We start from the raw sequence: 14,243 nt of genomic DNA on the forward strand, positions 1-14,243 counted from the left end.
TCCTTTGCGCTCTAAAACGTGAAGGAGGGAACATAAAATACAGACCCAAAGAGTGTCCGTTTCTGCTTGCTGCCTGTCCATGTGAAGCGTTTCAGTTCTTCTGGAGCCAGCACCATCCCACTGTCTGCTTGATAATCCTTGAAGAAAAAAGAAAGACACAACCCTATTAGGTGTTAATTGTAGAAAGCTACTTTTACAATGTCCTCACTCTTCAGTCCCATTTTCCGCATCAGTTTGGTCGTTTATAAGTCAGAGAGCTCTAGGAGACAGATGCTCCGTGCTGCTGGGGGTGCCGCAGAGCACAGGTATTTAATGGTGCCTTTCCAAACTGTCCCAGCTTTGGGATACACCAGACAGATGCTCTTAATGCAGATAGAGAGTGTTAAAAGTGTCTGTGCACAAGGTGAGGTCCTGGCCAGCCGCTAGTTCAGCCTGGAGAGCATCACCGCGCCTTTCCCACCTCCCACCTCTTCACTGAAAGCTTCCCCCAACCTCTCACCCATGCCCACCCCCACCAGGACAGTATGTGTGCCCTGTTAGTAGACATTTCCCCATCTGGTCTCCCTGATAACAGGACTTGTTCATACCAGGGACCTCTGATGGAAACGTGACCCACAATTCTCATTTATACACTACTATTCAGATGAAGACAAGAATCCAAGGGGTTTTAAGTGGCTCTCCCGCACCAGTGGGACTCAGATGGGCTTCTCACAAGTGTAGCTTGCCAGCCTACTGGCACCGGCCATTTCTCATGAGGGAAGGAGTGCTTGCAGCCCATGGCATGGTCAGCAAGGATCTGCTGTCCCCCATTCGTAGGACAGTGGGATAACGCCATGCTGCAAGCATTTTGCACCTCTTATCGGTAGAGCTGACAAAGCAGTAAAACTCCTTCTTGATTCTCTTTCTACAAATTGTCACAAACAGAAAGAAAGAAATGGTGTACCATTTGGCCCAAGAATCACTTTAACTTACATTAAATACAAGCGTTTCCTTGATGGGAAGCTCCTCAAATGTCTTTATGCGCTGGGGTGGTTTTATTTTGAAAGTGTTTATGTATCTGTTCAACAAGAAAAGGAGGACATTTTTTGGTGAGAGTGTGAGGTGTGTAAGCAGGAAGTGCTGGGTATTTCTGTTTCTTTAAGCAGTTGCCTAAATGTCATTGAGGTAGTTTACACAAAAGGGACTTGCGTAAACCCAGACCCCAGCCAAACATCACTCCCCAGCCCTGGGGCGCACACAGTTGCCCCTCTTACAGCACCCGAGCCCGGTGACCTGATGGTCCCCCTGGACAGGGACACCCCGATGGGCCATCCCAGCCCAAGAGGATCCTGGCTGGTGGGACACTCAGGCCGTGTGGGGTGTCCCTGCGTGTTTTCTCCCACCTAGGTCCAAACCAGGCTATGCGGCAAGCTGCAATACCCAACAAACAAACCCAGTCTTAGTTTTGCTTATCTCACCTGATGTTTTCAGTGCTTCCACAACTTGAGCTTGTAACAGAAAAATTTTCATTGCACAAAGGACTAGATGCAGGAGGAAACCCACTTTCCGTTGTAAATATGGTACTGAGGGGTATATAGTCTTTACCTTCCTAAACGCACATAAGAAATCAAAGCGTTATTCCTGGACCTGGGTGGCCGGTCGCCCCTGCCTCGGTGACAGCACACGGTCATGACTAGTACCTGCTGGACGTTTGCTTGCAGCAGGTCACCCAGCTTTTTCACCAGCTCAGAGAACCTTGGTCTGTCGTTGGGATTGCTTCGCCAGCAGTCCAGCATGATTTGGTAGCTGTGAGGACAAAAGCAAAAAGAGTACGTGGTGTGGTTACAGCTCAGTTTGATCCACGGCAGCCCAGTCTCTGACAGGTTGTCACCAATAGACTTAACTCCCAAGGCCACTTGACTTTACAAAGATGCTCTCCAACACCACTGAGGCCTCTTACTAAAAGTAAAAGAGTAAACTTTCCACAAAAAAATAAAAAAAATCTTCTTCCTGCAAGACACCGGCAAGACCACTTCAAAAGAATAATTTATCCAGATGGTCATACTTTCTTTTTTTATTCCTAATTAAGCATTAAACCTTTGTATTAAACATCTATTAACTGGCAATGTTTAAGTTAAGCCATCCTAAGATGACTTATATGAATGTGTCACTTCCTCGTATTGGTTGAGTCGAGCTTTCCTTCCTGCAATAAAATATGTGGAAGAGAGAAAAAAAAGCTCTTATCTACTGTCACTAGGATAATAAAATTAGCCAATGGGTAATACTCCCAGATAAGCATGGCTGGCTCGCATCCTTTTTCTTCTTCCAGGACTATTTTTTGGTAAGTGTTGCTATTTAGAGTAATGACGTAGCACTCGAAAAGGCACCAAAGACACCTACACGTTCTTGATTTTGCCTTCAGAGGTAAAATACCCTGAATATGTTCATGCTCCTGAATGATTTGTGCTATGGGGTGTGTGTCTGGCGTGCTGCAGGTGCCTCCCTGGTCAGGGCACTCTGTTCCGCTCCCAGGGGAGAGGGGCTGCAAACTCAGAATCTCACTTGGACCCCACCAGGCCTCCAAAAATATGTTGGCCATGCAGCAGCAGCTGGAGGCTGCACCTGAAGGCAGGGAATGTGGGAGTGACAGCCAACATTGTGGTGGAAGGGCTCAGACACACCCCACAAGTGACATTTTCAGAATGAGGGTGGTGAACCACTGCCACAGGTTGTCCAGAGAAGTTGTAGATGCCCCATCCCTGGAAACACTCAAGGTCAGGCTGGACGGGACTCTGAGCAACCTGATCTGGTGGAAGATGTCCCTGCTCATTGCTGGGCAGTTGGACTAGATGACCTTTAAAGGTCCCTTCCAACCCAAAGATTCTATGATTCTATGGACTGGGAGGCTGTGGGTCCCTGTCACCTTCCTCTGCCATCAGACACCATCTCTGGGAAAGAGGGGACCCTCGTCACCCAAGTGTTTGCAAGGAAGCCTCCGCTGTCGCTTCCTAAGTCAAGACAACGTTAATAATGTCGCATTCCTCCAGCACTTATCTGTGTGCATGTCAGTAAATACGAAACCTGGAGAGGAATGAATGACCTTCCTCCTCTGGGCTGCTCGCTCAGCTCCCCTGGGAGCCCAGCCCGGTTGGTGCCCCGGGCACGGGTCCACGTCCCGCCTCACCCTCTCCTACCCCACGGGAGGGCCAGGGGGCCAAGGTGGGGCAAGAAGACGCTGATGACAGCAAGAAGATATGAGGCAGCATCAGGTTGTTTGTCCTTATGTTGGCAGGGGGTACTTTGTGTGGAGACTCGTACGTCATTTGCAAGGCAGCCCAGGAGGGCAGCGTACACAAGGCAAGTACAGAAAGGCATCTTACATCTCCTCGGTCGCTTGCTCCGGGGCTCGCATTCTTGTGCCTTCTTTTAGTCTGCTGCAGAAATCTTCATCTATTTGGACTCCGGGGTAAGGAGAGGCACCTGGGGACCACATTGGGAGAACAGGGTCACACATCCCCTGAGCTGGGTACCCGTGGCCTAGCCTTGGCCCTACGCATGGCCCCCCAAACACTTGGGGTGTGCAGCATCTGCCTGCAGAGCTGGGAGCCCGGGGGTGTCCACAGGCACAGGCAGGGAACTGCTGCTGACGGTGCTCCAAGCCCCGGTCCTTGATGGGGTGCAGGGTCAAACCCGGCACTATTGGTGGTGCTTACCTGGCCTGAACGCAAAAAATAAACATGAATTTGACTTGAAAATAATCCCTCAGGAACAGACAAGTTTGATCTCTCTATGGTTTGGACCACCACGAATTCTAGTAAGCAGAGTATTAAGAAACCCCAAATGCTCAAAACCACATTGAAAATAATAAAATCATGTTTTTAAATCAGATCACGCTAAATTTGCATTATTTCTCTAGTTTCAGAGATTTTAAGATGCAGCCCGATTGTGCTGTTGGTCTTTTTTTCTGTAGATAGGAAAACATCGGGAAAAGGGAAAACAAAAGAAAACAAAACAAAACAAAACACCTCTCAGAGTCACAGTCGCCAGGTTCTAGGAGCTGGGGCTTTAAGAAAAAAATAGCAGGTATTATGGGGCTGACCATAAAATCACAAGAGTTGGCAGGCTGACCAACAACACGTATTTAAACTAATAAATGATTGATTGTCCTGAGAATTGTATAGTATTGTTTCCTCTGCTGTTCGCCTCTTTTGTCAGCCTCTATGTTGAAACCAATTAAGATTCTTCTATTCTGATGGTCATTGTTGTTCCTGCTCAGTGTATATCTTGTATCCTGCCTTTTCCACGTGAAAGAAAGGGGAAAAAAGAACTTCACTGGGTTTTAATTTTGGATTGCATGCTCTAGTTCATCCTGCGGCATCTGTGTGGATGCTTGGTTGCCTGCTGTGTCCACCAGCCTGACTGGGGGGGGTGCTGGGTCCCTCCTGGGCTGGGGCGACCACCCGGCTGGAAATTGGGGTGACACAATCCGAGACATGCAAAGACGTCTGTGTGTTTTCAGCTCTCTTGCTCCCACAAGAGGAGTAAGAAGCTTTTGAGGGACCACCCAGCCCGTGGTACTTGGTGTCTTGAACGTTATCTGTGGTGCAGGAAGCGATGCCTCGGTCCCTGGCAGCTGCCAACCCAGGCCCACAGCTCCGTGTTACCCCCCAGGGTTCCACATTTAATAAAAACACTTTAAAATGTGCTCGATTTTCCTGGTTTGTGCCGTCAGATAAAGCACCGTGACTGCTCCGGCCGTGCTGCTCTGCATCTCTACCAGGGGTTTCTACAGGGAAAAGAGGGAAGCTTAGGTTTTGCCCTGGGCAGAAATAGGTGGCAAAGTTCTCAGGCAGCTGTGCTACCCGCTAAGGCTTTCAGTCTGGCAAGTCAGCTTCCAGTTCCCTCACAAGCACCAAAATTTCCATTTCACAGGGGCGTGATACACACAATTCTCTCCTCTACCCACACATCCCACCTCTGCCTGATTTAGGTCTTTCCTTATTAAAGACCTGGCAAAAGCTCGTTGAAGGTAATGGATGTTTTTCCCCAGGCTGAAGTCCCCACCGCCGAGTCCAACTCCCGGGGTGCAGAGTTAACATACCCAAGGAAAATATCTCCCACAGCAAGACCCCATAGGACCACACGTCGCTTTTTGTGTTGTAGATTTTATCAAATATGGATTCTGGAGCCATCCACTTGAGAGGAAGTCGAGCCTGGAGTAAAAGGGACAAACCTGACTATTATTTTCAAAGCCTAGAAGAATTTAATCGTAGATGAATCAACTATATATTGTTATGTAAATAATTCCCATTCAAATGGGAACCTGTGAGATTTCCTTACAGGCAGTCAAGATAAACCCACACTCATTCAGACACTTTCTTAACAAATTGTCAGAGTAAAAGGCTGTTTTTAAAACATGTGTGGCACAAAACGCCAGAGACTGGTACCCTGTGACCACAGTGACCAAGGCTTTTCTTTACGGGGATGTGGGGATACGCAAGAACAGAAGTCTCTTGCCAGCATCCTAGAAACAGAGGAGAACACTCAACATTCAAGGGCAAATCATTCTGTGACGGTGTCAGAGATCTTCTCCGGGAAATTTTCAGAGCCTGAATTGCCAGAGTGTGTCAGCAACCCTTGAAGTCCTCTGACTGCAGCCTCTTAGTGCCTCCTGAGCAGTACTCAAGTTAGGCAGGTAACACTTCACAGCTAATATGTAGTGATGAAGGTCTTGAAAGCTATTTATGGATGAGGGAATAACTGACAGGTGGGTGAGACCTCCAGGAGGAGACTCTCCGCATGACCCCAACGCCCATACCAAATTCCCATGGCATCAGTGGGCACAGGCAGTTTGCTGACCCAATGTTCATGGCAGGCCTGCCAGGGAGCTTACTGCCTGCTATTTACAGCAGAAGCAAACTATAAAGAGTAGGTGTTGGAGGCGGTGAGTCCAGCTCGGTGGCTCAAGGCACCATGAGCAGTGCTTGGCCCTGGCATGTGCGCACCAGGGGACATGCACCTTGTTTAGGAGGGACTGGCTTCCTTGAAGGAAGTTTACTAAGTGGGTTATGCCGCAGAGCCAGCCAAGAAACAAACATCTAAAAAACATGTAAAGTATGAACAGGGCAGAACTGTGAAACAGTTAGCATGTCCAAACCTTATGCTTGAAGATAGAAATGCTTTTCAGATCTACCACACATCTGCGTAGCCCATCTTCACATAAAAACCGTGACAGCTTTCAAGCTCTTTTAAGTTCAGGAAATGTGAACGTCCACAGAACATTTTGGTGGACGGTTTGAAATGATATGTTATAAATATTTGGGTAAATAGACAGCATCTTGACTTACATCGCCTTTTCTCACATAATCAGGATTCTTATAAATGTCTCTTGCAAGGCCAAAATCACAGATCTTCACGACATTGTTCTCAGATAAAAGGATGTTTCTGGCTGCCAGGTCACGATGAATGCACTATAATAAAACAGTTTCACAATCAAACTGCATTTCCTTAATCCTGCCCACAAATTTCCTGACTGTCTCCCAGATCCTTTTTTAAATTATAATTATTGAGAGAACAATTTAATAATTTTTTAAGGGAGTCGACTATAGTGTACATGAAGTTACTGCAAACAGTGGCAGTTCTTTAAAAAAAAATTAATTCTCAAGTCCGGAAAGTGATAAATTTTTAAGTCCCTTGACATTTGCGGGGAAAACGCTGATTCATTTGAAGCTCCCTACCTAATATATGTTGAAATGAAGGGAAAAAAAACCCACCACACCCAAAAGATCTTCCCTGAATGAATGAGCTTGACCCACTGCCTTCAGCCATGATCCTGTGTTTATGGACTATGGAGACTTGGATAAACACACCGTTGTATTTATAACGCCAAGAGGAAAACATCTCTTCCTTTGGGAGCTCTCCCAAGGAAGGTGTCACTAAAACATAGACGTGATTTCACCTCTGAATCCCATCCTTCTACAGGGAAAAATCCCCAGTGCAAAACTCACCTTTCTGGAGGAGAGAAACTCCATGCCTCTGGCCACCTGAAAGCTGTAAGAGATCAGGTCTTCCATAGTGAGGGGCAACTTGCAGAGCTCATCAGCATCTGAAAAGGTGGAAAACACAGTTTGTTACAAAGATTGCTCACAAGGCAGTTATTCCCCCCACCTCTTACTGGCCCTATTACTCCCATAAATTCAGTCTTCATACAGTAGTATTTGAAGGTCAACCCACTGTCACGAGAAACAAAAATAATGCTTGCTTTATACCCCACGCTTTGGACACTGCTGTGTTTTCCCCAAAGATAAGGAGCAGTCAACAGAAACAATCACACATTTTCCTGTCAGATTTAGTAACCCTGGAAATAATCTTTTTTTAAATCTTCTACCCTCTGGACATGACCCTGTAAGCGTCTCCCACGGATGTTTATTAGGGTGATAAATGAGGAAAAAAATTTCAGGGATGCACAGTATGTTGTAAAAATATCACAGACCGTGTAGGGACAGGAAGGAATTAATACCTACCCTCCTCGTCCTCCTCCACATCACTCAGATTTTTATCTTCCTGGAACCCAGAGCTTGCGAAGCTCTCGCTGCTGGTGACACTGGCCAGCCTTTGTTTTTTGCTTTCCACTGGCTCAATATCCTTTTTCTCTTTCATTGGCTCTCCTTGCAGAGAGGAGTCCTTCAAACAAACAGAGGAGAAGAGGTGCTACGTTAGAGCGACGGAGGGGGTGGGAGAGGAACCGAGTCAGACTTCTGTCGCCTTTCCGTCAGGAGAAAATGCTGGTCTGTGGCATGTGCGGTCACGTCTCCCATGGGTGCGGGAGTCCAGTGCTACCACAGCAGGCAGGGATTGGTGGCAGAGCTGTGCTCCACCAAGGTTGCTGTCCCCAGAGGGCAAAAACAATGCGGCTTGGGAGCACCAGCACACAGTTTTGGGGCAACTCTGGTGGTGGGCTACCTCTGATGTGGTAAGGACTTGCAGTGTCCATGGATGGACACATCCACTGGGCTGTGGCTGACCTCAGACTGAAATGAGAGATCTGAAAAGGCCTATTTCTCTCCGGTAGCCAGAGAAGGAGCATAGTGGGATGAGTTGAGAAGGATGTGCCCACAGTGCAGGTGTCCCAACCCTCTCAAAATAAAGTGTCAGCTTTTTGTCCCAGGCTGCTTAAGGCAACTGCCTCTGTGTCCCTGCACAGTGCTTGTCACAAGGCTGTAAGACCTTCCAATGAGGAGCAAGGGCACTTTGTGTTTGAAATACAGCTGCTTTTGGAAACGACTGCCTCTCTTGCCCAATGCCTTTATCCAATGCTTTCATGTTGTGGTCAATGACGGTTTAATGGAACACATGCAATGCCGTTTGGAAAATGCTTCCCCAGAGAGCAGCCTCACCACCTGGCCATGCTCTTGCCCTCTATCCTCTTTCCTCTTGCCCTGTGACCGTGTTGCTCTCCTTCACGCTCTGGTGTAGAGTTGGGCTCCCTTCCTCCCTCCCTCCTTCCTGGGCACCCTTCCCAGGGGTGCTGGCGAACCGAGTCCGGGCAGGCTCCTCACTGGGGGGATGTGAGCAGCTCCCCCGAGGGTGGACCCACATGGCCATGCTCCCTGCTGAGCCTCCTACACCAACAACCGCGTGTTGGAGGAGGTAGCTGCTGTGTTTCATGCAGAGTTCAACATGGATGGCCTTGGGAACAGAGGCTCAGCCAAAGCCCTTTGGAGGGGGGGATCCTCTTGAGCATGCCCTCCCGCAGACCCCTTCTGAAAGAACCCTGAGGTGCTGCTGAGCTTTTGGCACAGCTGAGCAGGCATTTTGAGGACTGCCGTTCTGGGTCCAGGCTCCTAAACCCCACTTCAGAGCTCTTAATCCTTTGGGGGATTTTGCTGAAAGTGCACAAGCAGGATATAGTTGGCACATTTGAGTTCAAGTTTGTAACAAGAAATATGCTGTGGATTTGATCCAGAGGGCTGTGGGATCTAAGGACAAGACTCTAATCTCTTTTCCTCTTGATACCCCTTCTCCTCACACAATAAGAAGATTACTTGCAAATCTCTGAACATTAGGATGTCTTGGAACATGAGCTTTAAAGGGCATTATCTCAGTTCTGTTCCCAGCGGTACTGAAATCAGTGGGCAAAACCGCTTCCTTTGGCTTCGCTGACACCAGCCTCTGAAGTGACCCCAAGCTCACCAGGAATGGGTTCGTCAGCAGTGGGGTGAGAGCATGTGGGGACACTTTGGATAGGATTCACTTCCTCTTGCTGTAGATGGCTCCATCTGAATTACTCACAGCAGCCTCCTTGCTGTAAGTAATCGAGCAAGGTGGTTCTCCTCCTTCTGTCAGGGGGGACAAATGAGCACAGCACATCCCACACCAAACATTAAACATTAAAACAGGTCAGGTGAACTGCACCCAAAAGCAGTTTCTCTCCTTTGGTAGAAGAGAGTCAAGGGAGACTAGCTCAGAGGCTGACATCTACATTACCGGCACTTACTTTAGGTTATCTTACATTAAGATGAATCCTACCAGAGGCATCTGCCTCCTCACCTTGTTGGGGCAGAAAAAATTCCTCTTGCTCTTCAGGTAGTTTGATAAATTCCCATACTTGCAGTATTCAACAATAACCATCAGAGGCCCTGAGCAAAAGGAAAGTGCATTTTGAGCAGCGTAAAGCAATACAAGGGGTTGTCAGTTCTGAGAAGAAGAAGAGTCTTTCATGCCCGTAGATATAACTTGAGCCCAGAATAACTAACAACATGTCCTAATGAAGTAGAAGGCTGCCTGGAGGACACTGGACATGTTAGCAAAACAACACTGTTTCTGGAAATTAGGGAAGGGCTTAATTTTCGAAAGCTGGTCATGAACCTGGCTCCTGAGGAACCCTCCATTTCCTCTTTGGGCAGTCTGCATTCAGGCTGGAATGCCGCAGCCCACACACACTTGTTGAATTAAATAGGTGACATATTTAAAACAAACAATTGCTGACACTGGCCCTTTGATTTTCTTAGTGGAATATCGTGAAGGATTTTACAACAGTTGCCTTGTGATTCATTGTTTAGGGCCAACAGCCGATATCCCTGTTCCCAGCCTTTCCAGATCATGTTTAATTTGAGCTTGAGCAGTGGATTGAGATAAAGGACAAAAAGTGGCATGGTCTTAAATTCACACTTCTCAAGTTAATACTAAAAGAGAGTTTAAGTAGAGAAAATGTTTAATCACTTCATTAAATGACTAAAAATCTCTTTTTTTCTTCTTCTTTTTTTTCACCAACCACAGGACAACCTCAAATACTTCAAGTTAATAACTTAACCACTGGATGAAAAAAAACACAGCCAACTGACTGTGCTGTTACTGGGAGGTGATCCAAACCCATTTTCAGTGCAGTGCAGATTTTTTTACCTCCATTTTTCGTGCAAGCTCCCAACAAATTCACAATATTGAGATGATGACCAATGTGGATCAGGATTTTCAGCTCAGTCATCAGTGCTTTGTACTCACTTGCTGTGGCCCCTTCTGTAAATGCAAAATAAAGCCAACGTGAAACGTCAAAGAATTGGTCCTGCTGAGCTTTACCACTTCTCATGACTTTCCACTGAAATAACCTCTATTACTGGATACACTTCATGTGTTGATGTTCATTGTCTATTCCTCCCCACTCAGTATCCTCTTACTCGCAATAAAACCCATAAAAAGAGTTAGGCACTCAACTTCCTCCCAGTAGACTGTTATTTTTAGAACGGAGAGAATTTTTTTTCACATGAATAGTTTTGTCGTTTCAGCCAAAAAATGAAAGAACAAATAAAAAGGGATTTGAAGATTATAATTAACTCTATCTACAGTAGGTTTCAGCTGATCTAACTTCAGCTGCCTAAGGGTTATGTACTAGCCTGAACTAATCAATGTATCAAGGAGTCAGTGGCAAAGGCAAAGCATTTCCAGAGGCTGATGCAGCCATCAGCTTTAGCCATCTGTGTAGGAAAGAGATGAACCACTCTTTGGTGATGATTGTTTGGTTCTGTTCATTATAGAGGAAGCCTAGAGTATTAAGAGAGACCAGGGGAGCAAATTTTAAATGGTTAAAGTTGGGTGACTGCACCTCACCCTTATTGGTTACGATCAATATTAATAATCATAGTAATAGTAATGATATAAGAAATCCCACAACTAAACCCAAAAGATTCTATTTAGTGTTGAGTGAAACTCTTAATTACCTCCAAGAAATTTTTTTCTGCAGAAATTTGTTTGGGTAAGCAAACAAGAAAAAACATATTACTTTGGTTTTGACCCAAAAGGACTTTTTCAGTTTAGTGACACCAAGAGTAAGAATAGTTCAGTCCAGTGGAAAGAACCTAGAGCTAGATCTTAAAGGGCTTGGTTTCAACATCTGCATGGAAACAGATTTTCTTGGTGGCCCCACACAAAACTTGTCATCTACCTGATGACCCACTATTCAACTGTATAGGTGATGACACTTTCCCTCCACCTCATGGGAATACTGTGGGGACAAAGCCCATGAATGACTGCAAAGTTACTGGATAATCTAGTGAGGACACGAGAACCACGGGTTCTCTTCATAGTCAGCAGAGCTAAACAAGCGCTCAACTCACCATGTGCAGGGATCTGCCTTAGGATGGGATTAACTGTTGTTTCTCACCACCGACAATAACGGGAATTTGAGTGATGAATTCAGATACAAGCATCTATACTGCACACACATGCCTGAATCCCATCATGAAGACTTCTTGTAGCTGCTCTTTACTCCCATCTATTCCAGGAGCAACCCCTGCTACCTTGATGGTGCTGGCTGGCACAAGAAGCCTCCTGATGTACATAAAGAAATGTTGAATCTGGCAGACCACTCTGCCAGCACATATAGCTGCATGTTGGCAAAACAGCTCAGTCAACCAGGGGTCAAGCGGTGACCCAGGTGACAGGTCATCCACTGAAACCAGTGACACAGATGGCTATTGGCCTACTGCTGCAGAAGGTCTGGACAGGGACCAAAGTTTTTGTTTCGTCCCATTTTCCAGACATGCTTGCTGCAGGGTAGTTGTTCATTTGGTGTTGGCCAACAGGGTATTTCTGTGCTTCTGGAAGAAGGGAGAGGAGAAAGGTTTGCAACCCTCTCAGCTGCAAATTTCCTCCTTGGGGATGATCCTGGATATCGCAGTAGCACGTACCATCCCCTGGGAAAGCATTTGACATTATATCGCAGAACAAGCGGGTTGAGTACAGTGTCAAGAGAGCACATCCTACACGGAGTACAGCTGCCAGGTCATTGCTGGCAAGAAATAGAAGCTATTTCAGGTTGAGTGTTACAGGGACAGACCGTAGGTCTGAGAGTATCGTACGTGCCCCTCCAAGGGCTGGAAGTAACATGTACAGATCTCCTGATAACTGATAAGCAAGTAAGCAGCTGTGAAGCTAGGAGCCACCGGGATAAGAGGGACGGAGTCAAACTATGCCTGAACAGAGCCAACTGAGAGCATCAGGGATCCAAGTCTTACTGGCAGAACAGGGAATGTGTCCTGGCAGAGGGTGACACTGAAAAGGATTCAAGGATTAAGACAGATAAGCAATGCAGCATAAGCTTCCAGGGCAATGCAAAAAAATAAAACCTGATAATGATCCTCAGATATATAAACAAGGAAAAGCTAAGTGCATAGGAAGGGATACCACTAGGACTCTGTGTTTGGGAATTCAGCCACGGCTGCTGCAGGCTATGACTCAATATCATCCCGCCTGCTAACTTCCCAAGCACCCTCTTCAAATTGATGAGGGTCTTCGTCCTTTCTGCTCCAATGAAAAAGCTGGGAGATGATTTTACTTTGGGAAGAGCGCTGGTGTATGAAGAGCGTTGGCAAATCCATTACACAGCCTGGGTGTCAGCACCCTAAGCACCGTGTGATGAGGCTGCAGACGGTTCAGAGAGGACACACCTGTACAACAAGTCCGAGATTTAAACAGCTCAAGCTGTTTAGCTTAATAAAAGGACCTTCATGAAGAAAAATCATTATGTAATCTAATGGAGAAGGTTAGAATGAGAAACAAAAGTCAGACAGATGCAAATTAGACATAAGGCACCTGTTTTTAACGAGGTGATTAATCATTGGAACTAATGACCAAGGAAAATACTATGGCTTCCATCCAAATATCTTCATATCAAGGTGGATGCCTTATGCTTCAGCTAAATTTCATTTACGATGTTCAGTACAGGGTCAGTCTAGCATATCGTTACAACGTGGGGTGTGCAGGAAATCTAACTGTCCCTTCTGATCCTGCAAAAGTGACTCATTCTTTCTGGCATTTGGAGCAGTGGAATCAGATTTAAAAAAAAAATTAGGCAATCAGGTTCTCATTGTACCTGAAACTTTCTCCTATATCGTGTGACAATTTACCACCATTTTTACTGTGGACCTGAAATTTGGTGTACATATTTTGGAGGCTTCAGAGAGTTATTTGGGGGGGGGGGGGGGGGGGAAAACCACAAACCACTGCAACACCACACACACTTGCTTTCGACAGAATCATATTAAAAATGGGACACTATATAAGGCATTTTTTCCAGCCCAGCTTTGTAGCAAGATACCTTTCAGCATTTTCACAGCAACTATTCTGCATGTTGGTGATTTCTTAATTCCAAAAGCAGATGCTTGTACCACCTTTCCAAAAGCTCCGTGTCCAAGAGACTTTCCTGTAACGAAAATAAAATGGAGAGATACATTCTGGTAAAAAAAAAATCTTGTCAGCAAATGGCTTAATAGATAATGAATTGAAAAAATGTGCTTTACAATGGGTCCCACGTGTATTTCCAACATATAGGTGTTTTGGAGGTTTTGTGGGGTTGTTTGTTGGTGTTTTTTTTTTTTAAGAGTAAGCAGACAAACCAGAAGACAGAGTCATCAGAGGAAATAAGTGATATGATTTAAAATGATCCTAAATGAATGCAGCCACTCAATGGAGGTACTCTGGCTACTGACCCATTTTTTTTAGTCCAGCTCTGCCAGAGAAAGGTTTGCTCCTCTTTTCCCTGAGCACACTGCACCGTGCAGCAGGCTGCTACGTATGTCCACAACAACGGAGGGCCTCCACCTAAACCCGCACACACACCGAGATGCAGCTTGCCACAGACTTTGGTCATTTTTACAAATTAAATTCTCCCTTCTTGAACAAGGTGCCTTAGAAGTCTCTTCATTCCAGGGAGGCGGCAGCAACTTCTCATCGCAGCCCCTGGAGTACATGGACAACCCCCTGACGCTCTT

The 14,243-nt window shown here is 46.1% G+C and overlaps 1 protein-coding gene across 1 annotated transcript in view; it reads right to left on the minus strand.

The window, feature by feature from the left end:
• FLT1 (fms-related tyrosine kinase 1) overlaps positions 1 to 14,243 on the minus strand; it is a gene marked incomplete at its 5' end in the record, with an annotated part of 55,892 nt that overhangs the window by 5,282 nt on the left and 36,367 nt on the right. The window contains 12 exons of the mRNA XM_010293532.1: positions 46 to 137; positions 973 to 1,057; positions 1,458 to 1,588; positions 1,680 to 1,785; positions 3,360 to 3,459; positions 5,081 to 5,192; positions 6,327 to 6,449; positions 6,987 to 7,084; positions 7,503 to 7,662; positions 9,529 to 9,617; positions 10,381 to 10,494; positions 13,571 to 13,675. Coding sequence (XP_010291834.1) covers positions 46 to 137; positions 973 to 1,057; positions 1,458 to 1,588; positions 1,680 to 1,785; positions 3,360 to 3,459; positions 5,081 to 5,192; positions 6,327 to 6,449; positions 6,987 to 7,084; positions 7,503 to 7,662; positions 9,529 to 9,617; positions 10,381 to 10,494; positions 13,571 to 13,675 — 1,315 coding nt within the window. The remainder of the gene's footprint in view (positions 1 to 45; positions 138 to 972; positions 1,058 to 1,457; positions 1,589 to 1,679; positions 1,786 to 3,359; positions 3,460 to 5,080; positions 5,193 to 6,326; positions 6,450 to 6,986; positions 7,085 to 7,502; positions 7,663 to 9,528; positions 9,618 to 10,380; positions 10,495 to 13,570; positions 13,676 to 14,243) is intronic.

The sequence above is a fragment of the Phaethon lepturus genome, unplaced genomic scaffold (genome assembly GCF_000687285.1).
Source record: "Phaethon lepturus isolate BGI_N335 unplaced genomic scaffold, ASM68728v1 scaffold17488, whole genome shotgun sequence".
In the NCBI taxonomy this organism is placed as follows: domain Eukaryota; kingdom Metazoa; phylum Chordata; class Aves; order Phaethontiformes; family Phaethontidae; genus Phaethon; species Phaethon lepturus.